General features: G+C 37.1%; 1 protein-coding gene across 1 annotated transcript in view; it reads left to right on the top strand.

Moving 5' to 3' along the window:
- DNAH6 (dynein axonemal heavy chain 6) overlaps positions 1-27,430 on the top strand; it is a 265,012-nt gene that overhangs the window by 154,668 nt on the left and 82,914 nt on the right. The window contains exons 46-57 of the mRNA XM_036931141.2: positions 3,410-3,641; positions 10,646-10,798; positions 13,409-13,549; positions 14,917-15,159; positions 16,486-16,653; positions 17,123-17,358; positions 18,495-18,756; positions 19,896-20,019; positions 20,563-20,759; positions 21,729-21,932; positions 22,648-22,773; positions 25,763-25,927. Of these exons, the coding sequence (XP_036787036.2) occupies positions 3,410-3,641; positions 10,646-10,798; positions 13,409-13,549; positions 14,917-15,159; positions 16,486-16,653; positions 17,123-17,358; positions 18,495-18,756; positions 19,896-20,019; positions 20,563-20,759; positions 21,729-21,932; positions 22,648-22,773; positions 25,763-25,927 (2,251 nt within the window). The remainder of the gene's footprint in view (positions 1-3,409; positions 3,642-10,645; positions 10,799-13,408; positions 13,550-14,916; positions 15,160-16,485; positions 16,654-17,122; positions 17,359-18,494; positions 18,757-19,895; positions 20,020-20,562; positions 20,760-21,728; positions 21,933-22,647; positions 22,774-25,762; positions 25,928-27,430) is intronic.

Here is a 27,430-nt window from a genome sequence, read left to right as displayed (position 1 = left end):
GTTTTTGCCAACCATTTAAAAAAATCTACAAACCATTCTTAGATCATTAGCCATAAGAAATTTAAAAGAAAAATCCAGTCAGCAGACAGGGTTTGGCCCACAGGACATCATTTGCTGACCCCTGTTCTAGATAAAGCATTATTCCCAAGGCACTCAGGGCAGGGAAAGGGCTCGTCTGCGGGGCAGAGAGGGTGGAAGTCGGAGGAGACAAATTGGAAAGCTGGTTCCTCTTTCAGAAAACCTGAGTAATGACCTAGGAGTCTATGCTTTGTCCTGGATGAGCACTTTTCAAATAACTCCTTGTAGACTTCTTGTTCCATGCTCACACTACATAGCTCCTATCCCCTACCACCAAAGACTATGGCGCATAAGAACTTTTGATCGGTGTTCTCTAATGCACAGCTTTTGAAGTCTATAGAAATTAATTACTTCAACATTGCTGACTTGGTAACAGTGTACTGAATTTCAGAGATAGAATAAAAAAGGACATTTGTCTCTTTTTTGGTATAAATATAATTTTATTAATAATAATTCATATTACCAAGATGTTTTAATGATAATAGTATTGCATAAGAAAGGCATTTTTATATTTCTTACAAGGCAGAAATACATCTACAGTAATTCCCCCTTATCTGCAGTTTTTCTTTCTGCAGTTTTAGTTGACCATGCTCACCCATGGTCCTGAGGCAGATGATCCTCCTTCTCACGTATTGTCAGAAGGTCAACAGTAGCCTAAAGCTACATCACAACACCAACATCACTCACCTCACTGCATCTCATCAAGTGGGCAGTATATCATCTCACATCCACAAGGGTGAGTGAAATGCAATAAGATATTTTGAAAGAGAGACAGAGACCACATTCACTTAACTTTTACTATATTATATTGTTATAATTGTTCTATTTTTTAATTAGTTATTATTAATCTCTTACTGTACCTAATTTAAAATTAAATTTTATCACAGGGATGTACGCATAGGAAAAAACAGTATATCTAGGGTTCGGTACTATCTGGTTTCAGGCACACCTTGGGACCTGGGAACATGAGCCCTGCAGATAAAGGGGGGACTACTGTACTTTGTTTTTGTTTAAAAATGATTATCTTTCCGTTTATGTACTAAACACATTTATTACAGAAAACTTAGAAAAACATTATTTGTAATTCCACCTCCTCACCCACAGACAACCACTGTTAAAATTGTGCTTTCAAATATAAGCATATATAGATTTTTACAAAGTTGTGTTATGCCTCCTATAGTTAAACATTATGCCTTTGACACATTATATTCGCATCCACAGTCCTATATAATTCAATATTGTTTTAAAACATGGCTTTAACAGCCAAATTTATGCCATCCTAACTTATTTTCTGTTTGTTTTTAATGCAACCTCCTTTTGTTTCATGCTCACTCTCTTTCTCTGACTCTGAAAAGATTGTATTTGCAGCTGGCTTTAAGCTTTGTTTTTTAATATTGTTAATATGAAAACAAGAACATAAAAAGAACTAAATGTCCCTGGTTAAATAAATTATGGTATATCTGTTGCTGTATTTACTATCATGAGAATTTCATAATACATAATTAGGCAAAACAAAATGTGGTGTAAAGTTAATCCCATTTTTGTAAATATGCACATACAAGTCAACACGTGAATTCATTTAACAAATATTTGTGAGGCCCCTGCTATCTGCCATCCACTGCTTTCATAGAGAACAGGACAGCATCCAGGCCCCCACAATGGAGCTTACAAGTACTAAAGATTTAATTCTCTCATCAGTTATAATGACCTACTTTCATAATTTAAAAATACTAAAACCATTACCATTTTCAAATACTGAACCTTGTTTTCTCCAATTAGCAGCATTGTGAATAAAACTAATATACATATATAATAGACAAACTTCCTGTTAAAAAGAGAGAAATTAAACCTGCTTTTGTAATTCTCCCATGATTTCCTAGTTTCTGATAACCCAATTTGAGATTTTAGATAATAGTTTAAAATTCAAAAAAAATTTTTTTGAATTTAAGAAATAATTTTTACATTTCATATGTTTTTAAAACTTTATTCACATTATCATTGCCTTTTTAGCATTTTAACAGTATAACTTGATTCTCATATATACTGCTTACTTTTATACTGACATCCCTTCCTCCTTTTTGGTTTTTAAATTTATTCATATTTCGTTATATATCTTCCAAGAATCTTTAAGGACAGTTTTGCAGATGGCTTATTCTCTGAGCAATAACACAATAGTTTTTCCCTGTCTAACCATTGCACTACGGAATGTCACATAAAATAGATGCCTAAGGCCAACCTAAGATTACCTGTCCCTTTGGAAATAATCTGTCTGCCTTTTAGATGCTCACAAACTTTTCAGTTACATCTAAAATATAGATTTCTATTTTACATATACATACATACACATGCACACACACACATTATTATATATTTGTATATCTCCTAGAAAATATTTAGTGTTTTGCCAATCTGTTTGTTTTTTTGTCCTGACCTTTGGTGACTTCCTCCGATCTGCGGCTCTACTCTGCTGGTTTCTTTTATTTCAGTCACTGTTGCATCACTTCTATGCCCTTGTCTCTCCTGCAGTTCCTACTGCGTGGCCTCTGGGAGTCCATTTGTTTCTCTGAGATTTATCCTCCTTACCTTCCATTTTCTCTCTTGTCATTTTAATTCACTACCTTTTCTCTCTGAGTTCTGGGTAAACTCCTTGAGTTTGTCTTTACTTCACCTATTTAGCTTTTCATGGTATTCAATTTGCAAGCCCATCTTTTGCTGAGGTGTTCAATTTGATAGATTGCCCATCTCCATTCAATTTTTCCTAATCTCAGATTTTTTTCCCCTTTCTGAATGCTCACTCTAGTATCATGATTGCGATGCTTTTTAAATTCTTGTTGTTCACATGAATCAGAAATTTTCTAAAATTTTGTTGACATCTTATGCATTTCAGATAATTCCTGTTGATTTCTCCTTCTAAACGGCAATATCTTTTCCCAGGTCCAGTGGTATTTCTGCTTGCTTATCCTTATAAGTGGAATCTGGGCTTTCTGATATACTGGTTAATTTAAGCAGTGGCCTAGATCAACCAGAATTCCTGACAAAAACGTTCACATTTTGAAAAAGGGAGAAGAGATTTTACTGTATTTTAAATTTGCATGACCGAGGTCAACAGCCTATAGGAAATGGAGAAGATATGGTTTTAAGGAAAAGCTCAGCAATACTTATCTCCCTTCATGAACCATGAACTTCAGACACACCCTGCTATTTTCTTGTGACCTTTTGCTAAGGGATGGTGTTCCACTGGGCACCAGCCTTCCATGCTGGAGCAGGTCCTCCAAGCAGAAGCCACATCTCTACACTTGAAAAACATTGTTCTCTGCTTTGCTTCCTGCAGGATTGCCCGCATGATTCGTCAAGAAAGAGGCAATGCCCTGCTTGTTGGAGTTGGAGGCACTGGAAAGCAGTCTCTTTCAAGACTTGGAGCTCACATATGTGGTTACAAATGTTTGCAGATTGAACTAAGCCGGGGATATAATTATGATAGTTTTCATGATGACCTGAGGAAGTTGTACAAACTGGCTGGCGTAGATGACAGGAATATGGTTTTCCTCTTCACTGACACCCAGGTACATATTTAAACAGCCAGAATATAAGAATAAGAAAAGTGTGAATGTTAGAGTCGTGTGTGCTTTGAATAGTTTGTATGATGCAGTTCAGGGAATCATTCCCTCTGACAACAGATTTATTGGACCTTGTAAAAGATCTTTAAAATACATTTTAATTTATTTTATGAACTATTATTTCCACCTTTAAACTGTAAGTAAGTAAATGATCAAAGATTAAGGGGATGAGAAAGGTTTTAACATTTCTCTGAGAGAAAGATCATAATAGAAGGTAATAAATTATTTCTGAAGAAAAGGAAAAAATAAGAACTATGTTTTAAGCTTAAATTAACTTTAAAATTGAAATAGCATTATATCTCTGTCTATAATAAACAGTTTAACTGATCTGGAATTTATTCTAAAGTAAAGGATTTTCTGCATTGACTGCACTTGGATATTTTAACATTAAGGAAAATGAAACTGTATAGAAATTAGCCAAGGAATAAAAAGTGATAGATCTGATGCATAAATATTTTTAAACTTCATTTTAATTTTTAAAATACTGTAAGTGGGATTAAGTACAATCATAAAATGGGGAAAATATTTTTAACATCTGTGACATTCATCTGTGAGTTTATATCTGAGTATGTAAATATTTTTGCAAGGGAGAATGGACCTGAAGCCACTATGGACCCCCTGAGTTGCTCACCAAGGTACACATAGCTGTGAATAATGGGGACCCCAGTAGTCTGAGCTGAAGAGATATAACATACCCGTCAACCCAGGGCCACCACACACCATCACTCTTGGTGCCCTATACCACTACACCTGGAGGCACAGCATGCTCCTTTGTACTCACTTACAAAGGTAAAAGTCTTCCCTTACTGAAGTCAGTCCATAAAGTCTGGAAGAGGTGACTGCTTCTTCAAATGTGCAGATGTCTATGTAAGACTATAGGTATCTTGAAGATACTACAGAGCTAAAAGGAGAAATAAACAGCAATACCATAATAGTTGGGAATGTTAACACTCCACTCTCAACAATGGATAGGTCATCCCAATAGAGAATCAATAAGAAAACAGTTGATTTGTACACTATAGACCTAATGGACCTAATAGACATATGCAGCAATAGCAGAATATACATTCTTCTCACATGCACTTATGTTAGGCCACAAAACAAGTCTTAGCTAATTCAAGAAGACTGAAATCATATGAAGAATCTTCTCTGACCACAATGATAAGAAATTAGAATCAATAACAGAAGGAAAACTAGAAAATTCACAAGTATATAGAAACTAAACAACATTCTCCTTAACAAACAATGGATCAAAAAAGACTTAAAGGGGAAATATAAAAGTACGTCAAGACAAATGAAAATTGGAATAAGACATACCAAAATGTATGCAATGTCCCAAAAGCAGTTCTTAGATAGTTCACTGAAGTAAACACATACATTAAGAAACAAGAAAGACCTCAAGTAGACAACCTAATTCTATACCTCAAGGAACTAGAAAAAGAACAACAAACTAAGCCCAAAGTTAGCATAAGTAAGGAAATAGTAAAGATTAGAGCAGAAACTAACAAAATAGAGAATAAGAAAATGATAGAAAAGATTAATAAAAGTAACAAGTGGTTCTTAGAAAAGATAAACAAAACTGACAAACCTTTTGCTGAACCTTTAATCATGGAAAAAGGACAGAGGACTAAAATCAACAATGTTATGAATGAAAGAGACTTTACAACTGATACTACACAAATATAAATGAACATAAAAACCTACTGCAAACAGCTGTCCACCAACAAACTGAACAACCTAGTAGAAATGGAAAAATTCTTAGAAACATATAACTTACCAAGAATGAATCTGGAAGAAATAGAAAATCTGAATAGGCAAATTGCTAGTAAGGAGATTGAACCAGTAATCAAAAATCTCCCAACAAAGAAAATCCAGGACCAGATGTCTTCACTGGTGAATTTTACTAAACATGTCAAGAATTAATGCCAGTCCTTCCCGAAGTTCAAAAAATCAAAGAGCTGAGAACACCCCCAAACTCATTTTACAAGACCAGCATTACCCTGATACAAAAGCCGGTAAAGGACATGACAAGAAAAGAAAATTACAGATAATTTCCCTGATGAATATAGATGCAAAAATTCTCAAACAAAAACACAGTTTCAGCAGCACATTAGGAGGATAATTCACCAAGATATATGAAGGAAATGAAATCATTCACCATGAATGAAAGAAAAAAAGCATGATCTTTTCAATAGAAACAGAAAAAAGCATTTAATAAAAACCCTTAACAAATTAGGCATAGAAGGGATGCACCTAAACATAATAAAGGCCATATATGAGAAGCTGGCAGCTAACATACTTAATGGTGGAAAGTTGAAAGCTTTTCCTCTAAGATCAGGAACAAGACAAGGGTGCCTACTCTCACCATTCCTATTCAACACAGTACTGGAAGAAGGATTCGGAACTGACAAGAATAATAAGAGGCATCAGAATTGGAAGAGAAGAAGTAAAATTGTCTGTATTTGAAGATGACATGATTAATATAAATAAAATCCTAAAGATTTTACCAAGAAACTACCAGACCTAATCAGTGAATTCAATAAAGTTACAGGATACGAAGTGAACATAGAAAATCTGTAGTGTTTTTATACACTAACAGATTATCTGAAAAATGAAATAAAAATTACCTTTTTACAATAGCATCAGAAACAATGAAATACTGCAGAATAAATTTAACCATTATGGTGAAACATCTCTACACTTAAAACTGTAAGATATTGATGAAAGGAATCAAAAAAGACACAAATAAATGTAAAGGTATCCCGATTCATGGACAAGAAGAATTCATGCTGTTAAAATTCCCATATTACTCAAAGCAATCTACAGATTCAATACAATCCCTATCAAAATTTCAATGACACTTTTCACAGAAATATAACAAAAACTACTAAATTTTGTATGGAACCCCAAGAAACCTCAAATAGCCAAAGCAATCCCAAGAAGAACAAAGCTGGAGACATCACACTTCCTGATTGCAAACTATACTTCAAATCTATAGTAATTCAAAGAGTATGATACTGACATAAAAAGACACACAGACCAATGGAACAAAATTGAGAACCCAGAAATAAACCCTCCCATATACAGTTGATGAATATTTGATGAGGCAGCCAAGAACACCCAATGGGGAAAAAATAGTCCCTTCAATAAACGGTATTGGGAAAACTGGAAACCACTATGCAGAATGAAATTGGACCGTATCTTGTACTCACAACAATTAAAATGAACTCTAAATGGATTAAAGACTTAAATTTAGGACTTGAAACTGTAAAACCCCTAAAAGAAAATACAGGAGAAATGTTTCTTGACGTAAGTCTTGGCAGCAACTTTTGAATATGACATCAAAGCAAAAGTTTTTTAAAGGAGGGACTACACCAAATTTAAAAGCTTTTGCACAACAAAAGAAACCAAATGAAAAGGCAACCTACAGAGTGGGAGAAAATATTTGAATATCATATATCTGATAAGGGGTTGATATACAATATATGTAAAGAATTCATACAACTTAACTGCAAAAAAAAATTTTAATGGACAGAGGACCTGAACGGACATTTTTCCAAAGAACATATACAAATGATCAGTAGGTACATGAAAAGGTACTTAACATCACTAATCTTCAGGAAAATACAAATCAAAACCACAATGAGATGTTACTTTACATAATTATATACCAACAAATTGGATAAACTGGAAGAAAAGGATAAAATCATAGAGCATACAACCTACCATAGCTATCATCAAAAAGACAAGAAATAGGAAGTCTTAACAAGGCTTGGAGAAATGGGAACTTTCATACATTCTTGGTGGGAATGTAAATTCGTGCAGTCACCATGGAAAATACAGTATGGAGGTTCTTCAAAACATTAAAAATAAAACTACTGTAATATGCAGCATCCTACTTCTGGGTATATATCTGAAGAACATGTAAACAGGATCTTGAAAACATATCTGACACCCATGTTCATTGCAGCATTATTCATAATAACCAAGATATGGAAACAACCTAAGTACCCATCAGTGTATGTAGATAATTTATACATACATTGGAGTATTGTTCAGTCATGAGAAAGAAGGAAATACTGTTGTTTGCAACAATACAGATGATCCCTGAGGGCATTATGATAAGTGTAATAACCAACAGAGAAAAGTAAATACTGTATGACATCACTTATATGCGGAATATAAAAAACCTAATCTTACAGAAACAGAAAGTAGAGTAGAGTTTAACAGGGGACTGGTTGGGAGTGAGGGATGGAAGAAATAGGGAGATGAAATCAGCTTCCAATTATAAGATGAATTAAGTTCTAAGGATCTAATGTACAGCATGGTGACTATATATTTAACAATGCTGTGTTAAATACTTGAAAGTTGCTAAAAGAATAAACCTTAAATGTTCTCACTACCAAAACAAAATGGTGATGTGATGTGATGAAGATGTTAGCCAACACTATGGTGGTAATCATTTTGCAGTATAAGTGAATCAAATCAACACATTGTATACCTTAAATTTATACAATGTTATATGTCAATAATATCTCAATAAATCTAGAAAATAAGTAAATAAATAAAAATAAACTTGATTAAAAAGGGAAAGACCAGCACACTAGTAGAAGAAATATAAAAATATAATAGGATGTGAATAGGAAGTTCATTAAAAAATAATTTAGGGGTTAAAAAAATCATAATATGCAGCGCTGACAAAGGTGTCTGGAAACAGGCCTTGCTTAGTTCTCACTGGTAGATTGTGAATGAGCAAAATCTTTCTGGAAAGTAATCAGTAATATATAGATAAAGCCTTAAATTTCTCTTATTTCTAATCAGAGCTGCACTCAAAGTGTGTGTACAGGAAATATCTATTGTAGTATTTTTAAATAATAGTTAATTTGAAATAGCCTCACTATTCAATGAGTCACACAAATAAATTACAGCATCATATAATAGGACACTCTAAAAAACTTGTAAATAACATTGTAGAAATAAACACATTAACTATTGTGAAAAATGTTTATGATGTGTTATTATAACATGTATACAATCATCTAGCACATAGGCTCTTGGGCTTAATGTACATCTAAACAGCTATGCCATATATATTAAAATAACAGAAAATGGGTCATGGGATTGTGAGGAAATTTTTGTTTTCTTAGTTGTGTTTATAGTTTCTAATTATTCTAAAATTAAAATATTTCTCATAGAATTTTAACATTGCTCTTAAAAATTAAACAAATTATATAAAAAGGCTCTAAGTGTTAAGGCGCCAAAAATCAAGGCAAATTATCTTGCTCCACTGTAAACAAACAAAAGACTATTATGTTCTGTTGAAATCCTTAATCAATCTCAAATGTTCTATATTAGTGAAGAGTAAACATAACCATAATAACTAAAATTAATGTGTGTATGTATATTTATGTAAAACTGTTATAAATATGAGAAGAAACTGAGAGAAGCAAGATGTTAAAATAGTTTGATTTGCTATTTCTAGCAAAATACAAAGTAGAAATAAGTATGTTTAGAAAATATGAAGACTATAATTTCTAGGCTGGAATTAATGGCTATATACTACACTTTATATTTTACAGAGAAAACAAACATTTTGTAATACTACTGTACTTTACAAAAATTTATCATACTTTAGGTTTAAAGAAATGTTCAATAAATTCAAAAAAACATAAACTGTGCTGGCAACATTCTTTTTCCATGCTTTAATCAAAGGAGAAATAATGATGTGGTTCAGGACTTTAAAACATTCATATAAGGAACTCCTGAGTCAAAAACATCAAAATTAAAATCTCTATTTAGAGAACAGAGGAAATGAAATCTATCGAATGCAACCAAACAGTTCTTAGAATTAAATTTATAGTATGAATCAAAAATTAGAAAGTACAGAAATTAGTTGATTTTAGCTTTAGGAAAATAACAGTTACCAGAAAGCACCAAGAAAAATAGGAAAAGGAAACAATAAGATAAAGCAAAAATAAATAAATTAGGACAAAGAGAATTAGCATTTTTTTCTTGGGTAAAATTAACAGACACAATTATGGCAAGTTTATTCAAGAAAAACCAAGTTACAAATGGAGCAGATAAAATAACAGATACTTTGTCACAGTTCAATATATAGGACTCAGACTTTTATAAAACTTAAAAGTTATCTGAAACAAAAGGATAAATAAGATTTTTTAAAATATTTGCATCAATTATTACACATAAAAGGTTTATTTTCTAATATGAAAATTATTCAAATTTAAAAGAAAATCACAATATATCAATGAATGGTTACAAAGTTTGAAAAGATTATTTTCATGAAAAATAATAAATGTAGAATATTTGCCCTTGCTAATAATCAAAGAAATGCAAATCAAATTCTCCCACACAAAACATGTACATTCCCCAAATTAACAAAAAATGTTAAAGATTAATGAAGTCATACTTGAATTGAATGGAAAATTTTAAGATCTTCAAAATCCAGAAAATACTTCTCCAATCTAATTGCTGATCTCACTTGTAGCAATTTATTCCCAGGACATAGTACAAATGGGGAGAATAGCTATAGACCTAAATATGTTTTTAAAAATACAAACAAGACTGTAAGTCATCTAAATCTATATAAATTATGGCACATCAGCTCAGTGGTGTGTTATGCTCCTGGTAATGGTTATAAATATGATGAGAGCTCTGCAGAATTATGGATTAATATTTATGATAAAATGTTAGCTGAAAGGGGCAGAATATAAAATGTTTGCACAAATGACTTGAACCATGTAAAAGATGAAAGCCTTTTAAGAAACGAAAGGAAGAAAAATTAAAAATCAATGTACTGCTGTTAGAATATTAAGATTCTAATTTTAACTTATCTTCTCTTAAATATAAAATTAATGTGAATTTTAATTAAATATTTGCTTTGTAATTTACATGTAATAAATGTGTAATGATTGAGTGACTTTCTCCTACAGATTGTAGTGGAAGAGTTCCTAGAAGATATAAATAACATCCTGAACTCAGGTGAAGTGCCCAATTTATTTGAAAAGGATGAACTGGAGCAGGTTTTAGCAGCCACCAGACCAAGAGCAAAAGAAGCCGGAATTTCTGAGGGGAATAGAGATGAGGTAGGCCATGTCAGGTGGTTATATGGCTTTCTAAAACATAACATTGTGTTATCCTTTTTTTTAATGGTCCACAAATCCCCTTAAGTACATGGATAGAATTTTTTTCAATATAAATGGTCTCCTTTGTAATTCTATGTATTTTATTTCCTGCATTCAAAGCGATGGTTCATGAGGCTTCCACAAAGGTCCATGGAAAACCAAAAACAGAAACCCTACTGCCCCAGGGAGATCACAGTCTTGTCCAAATTGGACAATTCATCATATGCTTCTTTAAAAACAAATTTATTTCACACACCTTCAGTGCCCTCCACGAGGAGTCCAGTACTTTTGACTCCCTTGCCTATCAGCAAGGTTATAGCACAACTAAAACAGAAATGCATTTTCTCTCCCTCCCCTTCTCTCCAGAACAACGTAGCTGCTGTCCACTTCCATTTCCCTGACAATACTACATTCCATATGCTATCTGTCTAGCCCCATGCTCTTTGTTTTCCTCCACCACCTGTAAATTTTTCTGCCCTTATTTCCCATGTCATGTGTGTCTTTTCATGAGAATTTCCTCCACTGCTAGGTCAGGGCTTACAGGTGTGGACAGTAGGGTCTACTTCCTCTAAAGCAAGTAGAAATGGGTTTATTCAGAGAACACAAGAGAGTTGGGAAGCCCAGAGAAAGGAATTCCAGGCTGAATTCCTTGGAGTGAATATAAAATACACACTGCAGAAGTCAGTGGTCAAGTAAACTGCAACCTCTAACCACAGCCACTCGGACTGAGCCCGGAAGCGACTTGACCAACTGGCCTGCTGTTGCTTCAGTGGCCAGCTCCAAAGCTCTGCAATCCCCCATGTCAGGAGGCAGTTGCAGTAGGAGCCACAGCTGAAGATAGCACCTCCAGGTCCATGCCCCTTCTGCCAGACTCTGCACCTGCAAAAGTGGTTGCCCTGCATCCTTTCCTTCTCTCCCAGTGGTCTTCTACCCCAAAGCTAAACCTTATATGAGTACTTCAACGGGTCTCCTTAAATATGCTGCTGATGAGGAGGACCAACATCACATCCAAAAGACTAGTTGCAATAGTCTGCAAAATGTCATTTCTAATCTTACCAGACTGCATGGGAAAAAGAGGTTGGAATGGATGCTGAACAAAACAGTTCACACATCTATGACACTAACGTTTTTATTTGATATTGGTAGATGTAGATGCATTTCCTGACACTTATTTTCATTGTTGCTTCATCCTATTTTATTTTATGTTTATGTAAATATAATTGACATACTCCTGTTGGTTTCAGGAGTACATCATACTGATTCAATATTTTTATACATTCTGAAATGATCCCCATGATTACCATTTGTCATCATACAAAGTTATTACAATATTATTGACTATATTCCCCATGCTGTATATTACATTCCCATGACTTATTTATTTCATAACTGGAAGTTTGTACCTCTTAATCCCCTTCACCTATTTCACCCACCCGCTAATCCCTCCCACCTCTGGTAGCCAACAGTTTGTTTCCTGAAATTATGAGTCTATTTTTATTTTGTTGTTTGTTTTTTAGATTCTACACATAAGTGAAATCATATGGTATTTGTCCTTCTCTAACTTATTTCACTTAGAATGATGTATCATGTCAGTCGCTTCATACTGAATCATCCTTGAATCCTGGAATAAATCCTACTTGATCATGGTATATGATCCCTTTAATGCTGTTGAATTTGGTTTGCTAATACTTTGTTGAGAATTTTTGCATCTATGTTTATCAGGGATATTGCCTGTAATTTTTGCTTTTTGTGGTGTCTTTGGTTTTGGTACTGGAGTAATGCTGGTCTCATAAAATGAGTTTGGAAACATGCCTTCCTCTTTTTATTTTTTTTTTTGAATAATTTGAGAATAGGTACTAACTCTTCTTTAAATGTTTGATAGAATTCACCTGTGAAGCCATCTGGTTCTGGAATTTTGTTTTTTTTGAATTACTGACTCAATTTCATTACTTATCATCAGTCTATTCAGATTTTCTATTTCTTCATGATTCAGTCTTGGAAGGTTGAATGTCTCTGAGAATTTATCCATTTCTTCTAGGTTTTCTAATTTGTTGAGTATAATTATTCACATAATCCTTTGTATTTCTGTGGTGTCAGTTGTGCCTTCTCCTTCATTTCTTATTTTATTTATTTAGGTCCTCTCTTTTTCTTTCTTGATGAGTATGACTAGAAGTTTGTCAACTTGTTTATCTTTTCAAAGAACCAGCTTTTGGTTTCATTGATCTTTTCTATTTTTTTGTCCATTTCATGTATTTCCTTTCTGACCTTCATTATTTCCTTCCTTTTACTAACTTTGTATTTTCTTTGTTCTTTTTACCTTTAGGGGTAAGTTAGATAGTTTAGTTGGGATTTTTCTTATTTCTTGAGGTAGGTCTATATCACTATGAACTTCCCTCTAATAACTGGTTTTGCCACATCCCATAGATTTTGGAAAGTTGTATTTCCATTTTCATTTGTCCAGGATATTTTTTTTATTTCCTCTTTGATTTCTGCACAGACCCATTGGTTGTTTAGTAACATACTGTTTGGTCTCCATGTGTTTGAATTGAAAAATATGTTCCCTTTTGTCAGGTGTTTCAGTACTTTATCAGCAGAGTACGTCAGAAGCTGCATATTGTTCTGTGCATGAGCCCTGTTGGGGAGGCCTTCCGGTCCCGATGCCGGATGTTTCCATCCCTTGTGAACTGCTGCACCATTGATTGGTTTGTCCAAGTAGGTAACATTGCAGAATATCCCTCTGAGAAGTTGGACTGTTTGATTTTAAAGGGGTAACACATTGTCCAACAGTAACTCAAGGTACCTGTATTAGCTTTAAAGCCCACTAGGAATTTACTCATATAAAAGGGATGACAAAAACATCATCAAACAAAGCCAAAATGAAATTTATAAAGGAAGAGGAGACTGCTGAATTTAATAGTGTAGACGTTATGAGTGATCTTGACAAGAGCTGTATCAGTGGAGTGATGGGGGAGAATGTTCAAGAGAGAAGAGGGGAGAGAAATCAGAGACGGTGAACATAAGCAACACTTTCAAAGAGTTTGCCCCAAAGGAACACCAAGGGATGAGTAACAAATAGCTTGAAGAGTATGTGATATCAACAGAAAAGTATTTTTAAGTAGGAAACACAAACAGCACAGGTGTTGCTAATGGAAATGATCCAGGAAAGAGAAATATGTTGATGGTGCAGCAGGCAAGAGTTAAGCATTGTTGGACCAATGTCACTGAATAGGCAAGAAGGGACAGGAATGAGTCGTCAATGAAGGTGCCGACCTAGGCAGGGAGCATGCATGGTTTACTCCAGAGTAACAGGAGGGAATATAGAATATATCAGCACAGATGCAGAAAGATGGGAAGATATGGGAGGGAGAACTCATTGAAGTTCTGTTTTCATTGCTTCTGCTTTTTTAGTGATATTGGAAGCAAGGTCATCAGCTGAGAATGAAGAGGAAACAGTGTGTTACTAATCTGAGGAAGTAGTATAGGGTGTGAAATACTTAGCAGAGTGATGTATTAAAATATGTAGAAGCATTCCTGGCAGCACTAAGAACCCACTCGAGTCTGTTGTCATAAATTTAAAGCGAAGCCAGTCAGTATGGCTGTGTGGTTTTCTCCAGCCGTGCTCAACTACACAGTCACCGACTGGGGTGACAGAGTTGCATTTTACTTAAGGTACTGGTAAGCTCGAAGAAACAAGAGAGGAGTGAAGGAATTGAGGTGAATAGGACAGTGATTATAATAATAGACCTGAAGTCCAAACTGCGTAATAAACAGAGTGAGGACATGAGGTACTTTGATTTTACTCATGGAATTATTCTAAAGACACCCAATCATATATTCAATCAATCAACAAATATTTATTAAACAACTTCTGTGTGCCGATACTGTGCTGGGGGCAAGCAGTGCAGACTCAGACCCCTCTCTAATGAACATAGCCATTCAGTTCATTAAACTTAATAGACACAAGTAGGAGTTAACTAGGTGAAAGGGAGGACAAGACAAGAGCTCCAGAGAAATGTAATTTTCTTAAGCTGTATATTATGGAAATGAGCAAGAGATTTTCCATGTGTCTTTCTTCATAGTGGCCCAGAGAAGCACTTCTTTCTGTATCAAAGACATTTTTCTCACATGTCGATACCGGAAATGAAGAACTGAAAGAAAAGCTTTCCCTCATGTGTGTGAATGTTCACCTGAGTGTCTCTGATATGGCAGATCGCTATTACACAGAGCTCCGGAGACGGTACTACACAACACCCACCTCCTACTTAGAGCTTATCAATCTCTACCTGTCTATGCTGACTGAAAAAAGGAAGCAGTTGGTTTCAGTAAGTTTAATATTATCACTTAGAAAACGTTTTTTTGCTTGAATTCAAAATTTTTGCCAGAATGAGTGAAAGATCTTTGTGCCATCTTACCTGCCAGAGCCCTCTCCATCCTGACCAATGCCCTTGATAACCTAACATATGACAAAAAAGTGTCTCAAGCTGTTGGTCCAGAGGCCTCCCTCTTACTTGGCATTTATATTTTTGTCTTCTATCACTTATGTAAGTGTCCTTGACTCACTGGAATGATATGGACATTGCAACAGCATCTTAAACAGAGAACTAGTCATCTCTGCAGGGTTTAATAAGAAGGAAAAGCTTTTATTAAGCAATGGAGATGGGTTTGGGTGGTCTAACATGTGTCAGTGGTTCACAGTAAGAGCAAGGACTTTGGTGTCAGCCAGACTGTGTACAAACTATGCTCTGTCTCTTTCTTGCTGCACAACCCTGAGGGCGTTTTATAATTTTTCTAAGCGTTAGTAGAAAATAAGGCTTAAAAATATCTATATTTACCTCTTGGATTGCTGTGGAATTTAAATAAGACACTGTTTATGAAGTGCTTGGATTATGATCTGATGCATATGAGGCACTCAGGAAACAGTGCCTACCATCATCATCATCAGGCTATTAGCACGACCTAAAATTTTCTAATTTTAAATTCAGTAAAAATGGAAGCATTTACCATTTAGATTTTTTTATGTTTTTCAGAGGATTTTTTTAACATGATAAATAAATGCAGGCTTTGTAAAATAACTTGACAGATATTTTGAAATCTGCCAATTTGAACAAACTTTCCGACTCACTTTCAAAAAATAGTTATTCCCAGGTACCTCAGTCTACCAGATGCAGCCCCTTTAATTCTAGTTAAGAGTGTCCTACCACTGGGGAGAAAAGTTCAGAACCAAAAACCAGAGCTAAGTATCCAGGACACCATGTCCCTGTAGGTTCTCAGCCCTACTGACCCATCTTGAGGAAACAAACTCCAAGAGCTATAGTCTCCAGAAATTTTTATCTGAACTTGTCCCTCATTCATGCAACATGCTACCAAACTACCACACGGAATAAAAGTAATACTGTGTGCCCTCACTGACCTCACAGTCCAGTGATATCCCACTTCAGTCTTCAGCAGCATGAACCAAAACCCACCACAGTCAATGTCATGGCCATTTCCTAGAGCTCTGTTACCTGGAAGACTTCTGCACATTCACAGTTTTAAGTGTTACAGACTGATTTGGCAGTAGAAGTAAAATTCTAATACATGAGTAACAGATGCCAGTAAAGTTATAGTTCATAATACCCATTATAATAGATATTTTCATTGTCATCTAGGCACGTGACCGGGTGAAGAATGGTCTCACAAAGCTATTAGAAACAAACGTACTAGTAGATAAAATGAAATTAGATCTTTCAGCTTTAGAACCTGTCCTTTTAACAAAATCACAAGATGTTGAAGCCTTGATGGATAAATTGGCAGTGGATCAAGAAAATGCCGATCAGGTATGCCGCATTGCCTGACATGGGTGAGAAGGCTTTGATCAGCAACTTATCACTTATATGCAATTAAATATGATTGGATTTTTTAATTTTATATGTGATTGAAATAATTAAGTGATAAAAAAGTTTAACAATGCTTCTAGGTTATGAACAACCTCCCTTCAATAAATCAGCCTGGTTCTCTCCTTGAGAATGAGTGAATCCAAACAGTGGAAGAGAGTTGTGAGAAAAATACTACTGCAAGGAAAAGACAGCTATTCTTCTCCTAAGGAGCTCTTTGTTCTAATAACTTTGTCTCCATTGTTCTAGCAACATAGCATGAGAAGAACAAAGGAGAGCATAATATATAATATAGCAATTCCTCTTTCATCATTGGTTTGGGGGCAAATATGACTCATTATTATTGGTTTTGCTTTTAAACATTAAAATTCAAATATTGAGGCCACTTAAGCAATTGTATTTCAATGGTTAGGTCTGTAACACTGTGCAAGAAGATGAAGCTACAGCAAAAGTGAAAGCTGAGGAAACCCAGGCCATAGCTGATGATGCTCAGAGAGATCTGGAAGAAGCTCTACCTGCACTTGATGCTGCTAATAAAGCACTGAATTCTTTAGATAAAGCAGATATATCCGAAATCAGAGTTTTTACAAAGCCCCCAGATTTGGTCATGACTGTTATGGAAGCAATTTCCATTCTCTTGAATGCCAAGTGAGTAATTCAGAATCGTGTATTACCAAAATACCTGGTGAAAGTTCTTCGCTGTTTTTCTCCATTTTCATTTTTATGTTCTCATTCTCTTCACCTTCTCATTGATTCAGTCATTCATTCAAGAAATTGATACAACAAGCATTTTTTTGAACATATATTTTGTACTAAATGATAAACGATATAAAGTTCTTCCCTATATAGTACAGTAGGGAGACAGATGTAAAAAATAATAATTTCAAGACACACAAGAGTTACACAGTAGTAAGAGTGCCAGGAAAATAGTGCCCTGGGGAGGTGTGAGCAAGTTTCTCTGGAGATGATGTTCAGGGAGAGAGGGGGAGCATGGGAAGAGTTCAGGGACCTTTGATGCTCTTGGAATGGGTGGGGCTGGGCAGGAGAGCACTACATCATGATCGGTCTTGTTTGCTGTGCCAAACAGTTTGCATTTCGTCACAGAATCACAGTTCAAAAAAACATCACGTGTTTTTCCAGCTTTCTTTAGTAATTCAATCATTTTTCAATAAGAAATAAAGGAAACCTTTCTTTGAAAAACTGATCACAGTGAAGGTAGAGGGCCAGAGTATTCCCTGCCAGGCTTCCCTACTGACCCTCTGGCCAGCACTGTACGGGGGCCTGGGAACTCTGCAAAGCACAGAGAAGACTGGCTGGAGAAGACTGAGAACCACTGAACATTTTCAACATAATCAAATTTTCCTGTGAAGAAAACCAGTTTGGCCAAGGGGCAAGTTCAACTGACAGACATAAAAAGAGTTAGAAGGTGACAGTGGTGTTCTGGCAGATTTTAAAGATCTAAACTAAGGCAAAGGAGGTAAAAATAAGAACTCCTGGGGCATTTTAAAAATAAAGCTTACTTTTAAAATTCTTAACATTTCTTAAATTCTATGACTTTATAATTCTTTCTCTACCAAAATTAGGTTGTATGGAACACCAGTCATTCAATTCCTGTGTCCCTGTGAGTTGTGGTGCACATAACTACAAATTACTGACATTATAGTATTGAGATTAAAACTATCCACTTATTGAGATACTGTCTTAATGTTCTCAAAACAATATATTTCCTTTGTTTTTTATATTACTTTATTACAATGCTATTAACTTACGCATCTGTCTTTCAGACCTGATTGGCCAACAGCAAAGCAACTTCTTGGTGACTCTAACTTCCTAAGAAGACTTTTAGAATACGATAAGGAAAACATAAAGCCTCAGATATTGGCAAAGCTTCAGAAGTATATTAATAATCCTGATTTTGTGCCTGAAAAAGTAGAGAAAGTGTCCAAAGCATGTAAATCCATGTGCATGTGGGTAAGAGCAATGGATTTGTACTCCCGGGTAGTCAAAGAAGTCGAACCAAAGAGACAAAAACTCCGTGCTGCACAGGTACACTATCTGCATTTTGGTATTTCTGTAGCATTAAAGGCCATTCTCCTTTAATCATGCAAGCTCCCTTTATCATGCCACTGGGACCACACACAATATAGAAACAAAGCTCTTGAAAATTAGCTTTTGTTTTAAAAAATAGCTGAAAAATGTTATTTGAAATGACCCCTAAAATCAGCCATCTTTCAGCATAAAAAGAGAATGAGTCCTACATATATTTTATTACCAGGCCTATGGTATTTTTAGATGCTTTTTTAGCTCTAGCATCTGATGTACTTATGTTTCCATTCGCTAACTACTCCCACACTTGATGTTGTCATCTGAGGTTCTAAAAATCAGGTTACCCCACAATTAGATGTAAGGTGCCCTACAGAACAGAGAATGATCTTTCAGTAGAGCAGGTAACCAAAAGAGCTGTGGCCATAGAGCACAGGCCAGTGAACTTTTTCTAGAAAGATCCAGAGAGCAGGTACTTTAAGCTTTGCTAGCTATACGGTCTCTGTTGCAATTATTCAACTCTGTTGTTGCAGCACAAAAGCAGCCATCTACAATATGCACATGAGTAAGCATGGCCCTGTTCCAATATAACTTACTTATGGATACTGGAATTCAAATTGCATACAATGATTGGATGTCATGAAATATTATTATTCTTTTGATCTTTCCCCCAACCATTTAACAATATAAAACCATTCATAGCTCACAAACTGTACGAAAACAGGCAGCAGCCTGGATTTGGCCTGCAGGCTATAGCTTGCAGATTCCCGCTCCAGGGTACTAGGTAGGAAAGATTAGTTTCCACTATTGCATGAATATTTCAGTTGTTTCATTACTGAAAGTTAATAATCCATTGAAGTAACCAATTCATCCCAAATGCGTGGTACATCTGTGTCTGTAATCCATCTACAATTTATTTTGATGGGTTTTGTTTTCGTTTTGTTTTATTTTGTTCTGTTTGCTTCTGTTCATGTATTTTATTCTATTTTATATTTATTTTAACTTTCTGTATCATACCAAAATCTTTTAAGACATGAAAAAGGGAACATAAGGTATTTTTTGGGGGATCTATTAGAAACTGGCAAATTCAATTTGGGCCTTCTTTTGGGGCCTATTCTTAAATATTTACTTGATTTTATTAGGCTGAACTTGATATTACTATGGCTACTCTGAGAGAAAAGCAAGCATTGCTGAAACAAGTGGAAGATAAAATACAGGTCTTACAAGACAAATTTGACAAAAGTGTGAATGAGAAAGAGAGTTTGGGTAAGTAACTTCTAAAAACTCTGTTGGTCAGGAAGTGCCCAATTTTCAAAAGTAGAAAGTGTTCAGGTAGTCAAATCTCAGCTTTCAACCAACATGTAGGGCATATTTCCATTAGGTGGATTGCATTAGCCTTCTAGTATAAAATTAGAACTGTGTATATTGTACATATTCAACTTCTGCAAATACTGTTTATATTCACCCAGCTTTATATCTGAGTAAGACTCGTTGGGGCACGTCACATTATAACACAAAGCCGCGTTTTTTATCTTGATCCATGAGATAAATAGTACAGGGGCACAGAGAGAGTGCTGTCTTCAGCCAGAACAACAGAATATCAAAAAGGAGGTCTGTGCAGGGATGAGGCAAACTTGGGCTTGGTTCTGAAATGGGAAATAATGCTGATTTAATGTGAGGTTTCAGACAGATGTATCGTTATCATTAACTAAATAATGCTAATTCCACTGTAAACAGAAGCAAGTGAGTAAACTTCTTATAGTTTAGGAAAATATTGAATACATAATCTGATTTTCATAAATTTTCCAGCGAAGACTATGGCCCTGACAAAGGCACGTCTCGTACGTGCTGGGAAGCTGACAATTGCATTAGAAGATGAGCAAGTTCGATGGGAAGAAAGCATCCAGAAATTCAATGAAGAGATATCGAATATCATCGGGAATGTGTTCATAGCAGCGGCTTGCGTAGCCTACCACGGGGCCTTCACAGCCCAGTACAGGCAGTCGGTAAGGAGATTTGCCCTCTGTGAGGAATAGTGTGAAGCTGCTGAAACTGAGGGAGGGTGGGGACATCTCTGTGTTTTCTCTGAGTTTAGAAGGAGGCTCTCCACTGTGGAGGTTCTTCATAATGAAAACATATTTATGCATTCCACAGCCCTCCACCTTTGTCAGCCAGCAAGGGGCTACCCCAGGCCTTCCATAACACATTCCTTCCTTTCCTTTCCTGCCGAAGAAAGTTACTCACTTACTTACACAGCACAAGAACCCAATGGGAGAAAAAGGGGTAGGGCGTCCCCGACTCTTAGGATCCGAAGTGGCATTTAAAGCCAGCCAGGATGTAGTGCTCTGAATTGGTGAGATAGTTACAAGGGGCTTGGCAATGGGCAGACACAGGAAACTAAGTTATTTGAGATATATTTTTGAGCCATTTTTATGAAATGCTTTCCTAAAAGTGTTTTCCCAGTCTTGAGTTTAAAAACCAAGTTAGGATAGCACTCATACAGACTCTATGGGAGCTCAGGGGTGTTCTGGTACCAGCAGCGCTCTTGGGAACAAACAGTTGTCTGTTGTGCGTGACTGCACCGCTCACTGGAGAAGATAACATGCATCCCTCTGCCCCAACTAATCCCCAGTACACCACAGTCATCGTGAGACCCCCAGACTTTTCTGGGGGCTTCAGACCCTCCCAAGAGAGGCAATACACCCCTAGCTGGAGAACATCTGACAACCCTTGTCATTTACACATGAGAAAACTGAGGTCCAGAGATGGGGAGCACCGTGCCTGAAGCCACAGTTAGTTAACCGAATAGGGCCAGGCCCCAGACCTCCTGTTTTCTGGTTCATGCCTTGTGTGCCCGGCTCTGATGCCAGGGTTCCCATAGAGACTAGTAGGACTTACTCATCACTGGACATTTTATGTGTTTCCCCGTTTACTGAGTGTACTGACTATACATGTAAGTCTTCCTCCTTCTACAGCTTATAGCATGTTGGATCCTCGACTGTCAGTCTCTGGAGATCCCAATCAACCCTTCCTTCAGTCTCATTAACATTCTTGGCGATCCCTACGAAATACGTCAGTGGAACACTGACGGGCTGCCCCGTGACCTGATATCAACGGAAAATGGCATTTTGGTTACTCAAGGGAGACGGTGGCCTTTGATGATCGATCCCCAAGATCAGGTGTGTAACCCATGCTTCAGATAAAGACCAGCCTGTTACCTCTGCTTAATATTGTGCTCTCACAAGTTCTAAAAGTGGACTTTAACATACCAAGACCTTGAGGATTGAGACCTAAAAAGGAGTTTAGAAGTCTTCTAGTTCGACTTCCTCATTTTGCAGAGATAGACAGTAAGAAGGAAGGCATTCAAGTGCTCTCATACTTGATCTTGATCTTGATTGGTTTTGTTTAGGGTGTTGACCATTAGTTTTCTGTTTTCTAGGGGAGAATAAATTCATTCCTGTAGAGGTGTTGTTCCTAAAATGTCTGAGGGGTCAGAATGAAGTCAGGATATGATGAATTTTAGGGAAAGCCTGCCTGATATTTGTAGAATCCCAATGTCTGACTCCTAAGTCCATGGTTCAGATTGTTCTAAATGGGGCTTAGAAAAGGGAGCTGCAGTGAAAGCCAAGGAGACAGACTTGAACACCTGAGGTACGGGCTTTTGTCCCAGATGGGGCTTTTCTTCATCTGTTCCCAATTTGAATAAAAAGAATCCCAAATGTGGGGTTAAAGAGGTGTTTTTATTTTCAGGAGGACTAGTGTTTTCATTTATTTTTTTCTTTTATCTTTCAAACCTGTTCTAGACGGAACAAAATTTCTAAACTTTGAAAGCTTTCACTTTCTAACCATTAATAAAACTAAAGCAAAGGCCTCACTCTGTGCTTTCTCATGCAGGCAAACCGCTGGATAAGGAACAAGGAGAGCAGAAGTGGTCTGAAGATCATTAAGCTGACGGATAGTAATTTCTTACGGACACTTGAAAATTCAATCCGACTTGGCTTACCTGTCCTACTGGAAGAGGTTTGCCTTTCAATTTTCTTTTCTCGTGTTAGTTCCCAAACTTCAGATCATATCCCTACACAGGCCATGCTTGCAATCATGCTGAAGACACCAGTCAACTCCACTTTCACGTTGGTCAAACCAATTGCTTTGTTCCTTAAATGATACTCATATAGGGAGCAATCTGTTAATTGGATTTTTTTTTCTGTTTCCAGATATAGTTTTGGTGTTAAGTGGGATGGGCTGTTTTCTGACACTGCTGACTCTCAGACCCCATTGTAACTCTTGAGGGTTAGCTGCCCCCAACATTCAAAGCAATAGTGCCATCAGGGACTGTTTACGCACAATAATGATGTGAAGCCAGTAAAACACACCAAGCCAATGGGAATAAACATTATTTTGTACTTAGACATAAGGTCAGAATTAGACTAAGTGCTATAAGAACAAACTCATTTAAAAAAAACATGTTTGCTGTGTGTAAGTGCTCCATTGCTTCAGAATCACTCCAAGACCTGGAGCTTCTGGACTTGACCTACACAGGTAGTGGGTTCCAGGTCCTCCTTCAGACCCTGAAGCTCCTTCAGAGACAGCCTCCTTCAGACCCAGGAGAGGGTGAGGTCCCCCAGAATATTTGTGCAGTTGGTTAACTCCAAACTGGATTTTTAAATACCAGTTTACTTCATGACACAGGAGGTCCTGAGAGAATTTCTTCTTTCACAATAGTGGACAAAACACTTCCTGTGACATTCTGTCCCTGCACAGTAGAGCCTTTTAACTACAGCTGAGTGCTCCTGGAGTGCCTACAGACCCTTGGCCAGGGCCCCATCCTGAAACAGTTTTTTGAAACTGTTCATTCATTCAAAACATTTACTTGAGAATCAGTGACTAATGATACAGATGTGGTTCTTGCCCTCAATAGCTCAAAATCTTGGGACAGAGATAGTAAACAGAGAAAAGAACGAGGAAAGGAGAGAGAAGGAAAGGACAAGACCTTGTGGTAAGGGCTTTGAAGGGACAAGCCCAGTGCTGACATAGCCAGTGAGGTGGGGGAGCAGAAACTAATTGAGAATCATGGCTGTAGGTGGTAGCACTTGAGCTGTGACCTATATCATGAGTTAGCCGTGTGAAGAGCTCAGAGAGAAGGCTTCCCAGGCAAAGGGGACAGCACGTGCAAAGGCCTTGAGTGCAGAAGAGATTGACAAATGATTGTGGTTTATTTCTTGGATTTACCGTTATAAAAAGAGAAGAATGAGTGAGCAAAGCGTGAGCTGGGAGCTGCATCTCTGTTTAACCATGTCTAAAAGTATCTCTGCTTCAGCTGAATGACGGGAAGCTCAGAAAAGACCAGTGACCTGGAGCAGCTGCTGCTGCCCTGACGTAGTGCCTGAAATAATAATTCATATTAATATCTGCTACCACTTACTGAATGCTCACTACATACCAGACTCTGTTGTTGGTATTTTACAGATATTAACTCTTTAATCCTCACTGCAACTTTACCAGGTAGTTACTATTATCCCATTGTACCAATGAGGAAACTGAGGCACAGAAAGGTTAAATAAATTGTTAAGCACCCTTTACTCTCTAGAAAATACACAGCAAGTTAAACTCCCAACTCAAACTACCAAAAGTACAAGAAGCCTCCATGTGGGGCTTCTGGACTTGACCTACACAGGTAGTGGGTTCCAGGTCCTCCTTCAGACCCTGAAGCTCCTTCAGAGACAGCCTCCTTCAGACCCAGGAGAGGGTGAGGTCCCCCAGAATATTTGTGCAGTTGGTTAACTCCAAACTGGATTTTTAAATACCAGTTTACTTCATGACACAGGAGGTCCTGAGAGAATTTCTTCTTTCACAATAGTGGACAAAACACTTCCTGTGACGTTCTGTCCCTGCACAGTAGAGCCTTTTAACTACAGCTGAGTGCTCCTGGAGTGCATACAGACCCTTGGCCAGGGCCCCATCCTGAAACAGGCCCCTCGGAGTAGGCCTTCTCTGCTTTCTGGGACTTGGAATCATTAGCATTTGACACAAAGCTGCTTTCTACATTTGTAGGGTAGTATTTTCAAACTTTGTCTCTGCCCATTCATAGGTGTGAAATCATTAGTCAGTCTCAGTCAACATATTTTAATAGAAAAGAACTTAACGAACATAAAATTGTGTCATGGGTAGTAAGGGAAATGTTCTTGTAAATTTTTGTTTTAAGAATTTACATGGTTGGATACCATGTTACAATGTGTAATAGATTTGTTAACTATGGATTAAAATAAAATTTGACACCTCCTGGGCCCTGGGCCCCTATCACATACATGCTGAAATAAAGATGCTTGTCTTCGGGTACATGAATATCTGCATGCCCAAGTTCTTACCAACAATCAAATGTGCTTTGAGGGAGAAAAAAAATAAGTATCATCTGGAATAGAGGTCCACAAACTTTTTCTGTAAAGGTCTAGATATTTGAGTTTCTTCAGGCCACATACAGTCTCTGTACAAATGTTTTCTGAATAAATATTCTTGTTTGTCTTGGTTTGGAGGTTTCATCTGTGGGTTTGTTTGTTCTTAGAACCTTTTAAGAAGGCAAAAACCATTTTTAGCTCATGGACCATATAAAAACAAGCCACAGAGGGCCAGACCTGGACTCAGGCTGCAGACTGCCCGGCCCGACCCAGAGCAGGCGGGAGAGCAGAGACGCTCAGCTGCGGGGCCGCCAAAGGCCCGCCCTGCAGCGACTCTCCTCTCGCTGTTTTCTCATGGTTGTGAATAGTGGGGAAGATGAGTCTAAACAGACGTGCGGCCTTCACGGGCTCTGATTTCCTCAGACTATTTCTGGGAGATCATCACTGGGCAATGTATAATTTTAGTCATATTTAGAGGGCTTATCTCTAAGATCACTGAAAAATTGTTCATTCAGAGTAAATTTTGAGGCCTAATTTACTTTGGAGAATTTGGAGAAGTTGATGTCATCCTTTTTATTGGCTTGTTTTTGTATTTTTGTTTTGTTTTAATTTTCAAGCTTAGAGAAACCTTGGACCCAGCTCTAGAACCTGTTCTTCTGAAGCAGACTTTCATGAGTGGTGGGCGACTGCTAATTCGCCTTGGAGACTCAGACATTGACTATGACAAAAGTTTTAGGTTCTATATGACAACCAAATTGCCGAATCCCCACTACCTGCCTGAGGTATGAGCTTCAGACCTACAGTTCCCAGCCTGAGTCGGATACTGGGGTGTGATGGGTCTCTGATGTTTGGTGGGCCCTTACCCCGACCCAGCAAACAGCTCTGCCTCAGCATCCTTTTCTTTCTCTGAAACCCCTTTCTTTCCACTATCCTCTACTCTTGCTTCTCTTCTGAGTCAAGAATCTCATTCAGTTGCCCTTCTACCCACCATCTAGTTGGACTCAAAGTCCTCCCCATTCAGTCCCAAGGCTGCTGTCCTGTCTCACTGCCCCAAGTACCTCTTGCCTCTCCCTCCTGGCTCCCTCCTTCTCCCTCCTCCCCCATCCACCAACCCCCACTCCTCACAACACAGGGCACCACCCCCTTCCATGCATTCACCTCCCTCCTTCTGCACAAGGCCATTGGTGCCCCCTTAGTGGTGCTGATAATGGGTCAGAGCTTAATTGAGAGTCTGTGGGGTGAGGAGGGGCCACGTCTATGTTTAAGTGTGCAGATGTCTGTGGCATACAGCCAGATGAAGAGGCTGCCTGCTGGAAAACTGGTGACTGGCAACTCCTCGTCCTCCCCCAGCCATTGAAGAAAATCCTTGAATGTAGGATTCCAAACAGCATCATTTTCATTTTAGTTGCTGAATTTCCCATAGCTGCCTGTCTTCACTAGATGTGCCTGGGTTGGATGGAAATGACACAAGACTTGGATACAATGAGAGCAATTCCATTAAAAGCCGAGGTCAGGGTTGTTTTTGTTTTTAATCAGTTCCAGGGGTTTAATTACACAGCCACTGCCAGACCTCTAGTCCCAAGTGCCATTTTAGAGTTTAGGAATGTGCTGACTTACAACCTTTGATTTCTCATTTACTTAACTTCTGAAAGGGAGCATCACACACCTTACCCAACTCTATGACTACAGGTAAATTATTCCATTTCCTGGATCCACAAATCAATCAACTAGACAGTAGAAATAAAGCCAACTTCAAAGATTTGTTATGAAGGTTAAATAAGAAGAGCATATGTAAAATGTATAACATTCAAACACTTAATTCTCATTATATTTTCCTCTGCTGTTGACTTATTCAAATAATGTCAGAAGTTTATATTATAGCAACAATTTTTCATAAAAATTTACGAGACAAAATATATGAAGTTCTATTTTTTAGCGATAATAGCTTCTTTTTAACAAGAACAAACTATGTCTAAGTCACTATAACTAAGTGATTTTTATGACCTCATTTGGTCCTCACAAATACTATGAACTGTTACTATGATTATCCCAATGTTTAAACATCAGTAACTGAAGCTCATCATGAGTGAACTGCTTGTCCGACATCAAACATGCACTAACAGGTGCCCCTGGAATGTGAACCCAAGCTGTTAACTCTTTAACTGCATCTTTCTAACTCTTTGATGGCTCACCTTTTCTTAAAACACCATGTAGGATTATATAACTGGGCATTTAAGGAACAAGATTGTCACTCCTACTGGCAGGAAAAATCCTTAAGCTTTTGT

This window comes from Manis pentadactyla, chromosome 2 (assembly GCF_030020395.1).
Source record: "Manis pentadactyla isolate mManPen7 chromosome 2, mManPen7.hap1, whole genome shotgun sequence".
NCBI lineage: Eukaryota > Metazoa > Chordata > Mammalia > Pholidota > Manidae > Manis > Manis pentadactyla.
This window is presented reverse-complemented; position numbering and strand designations above follow the sequence as displayed.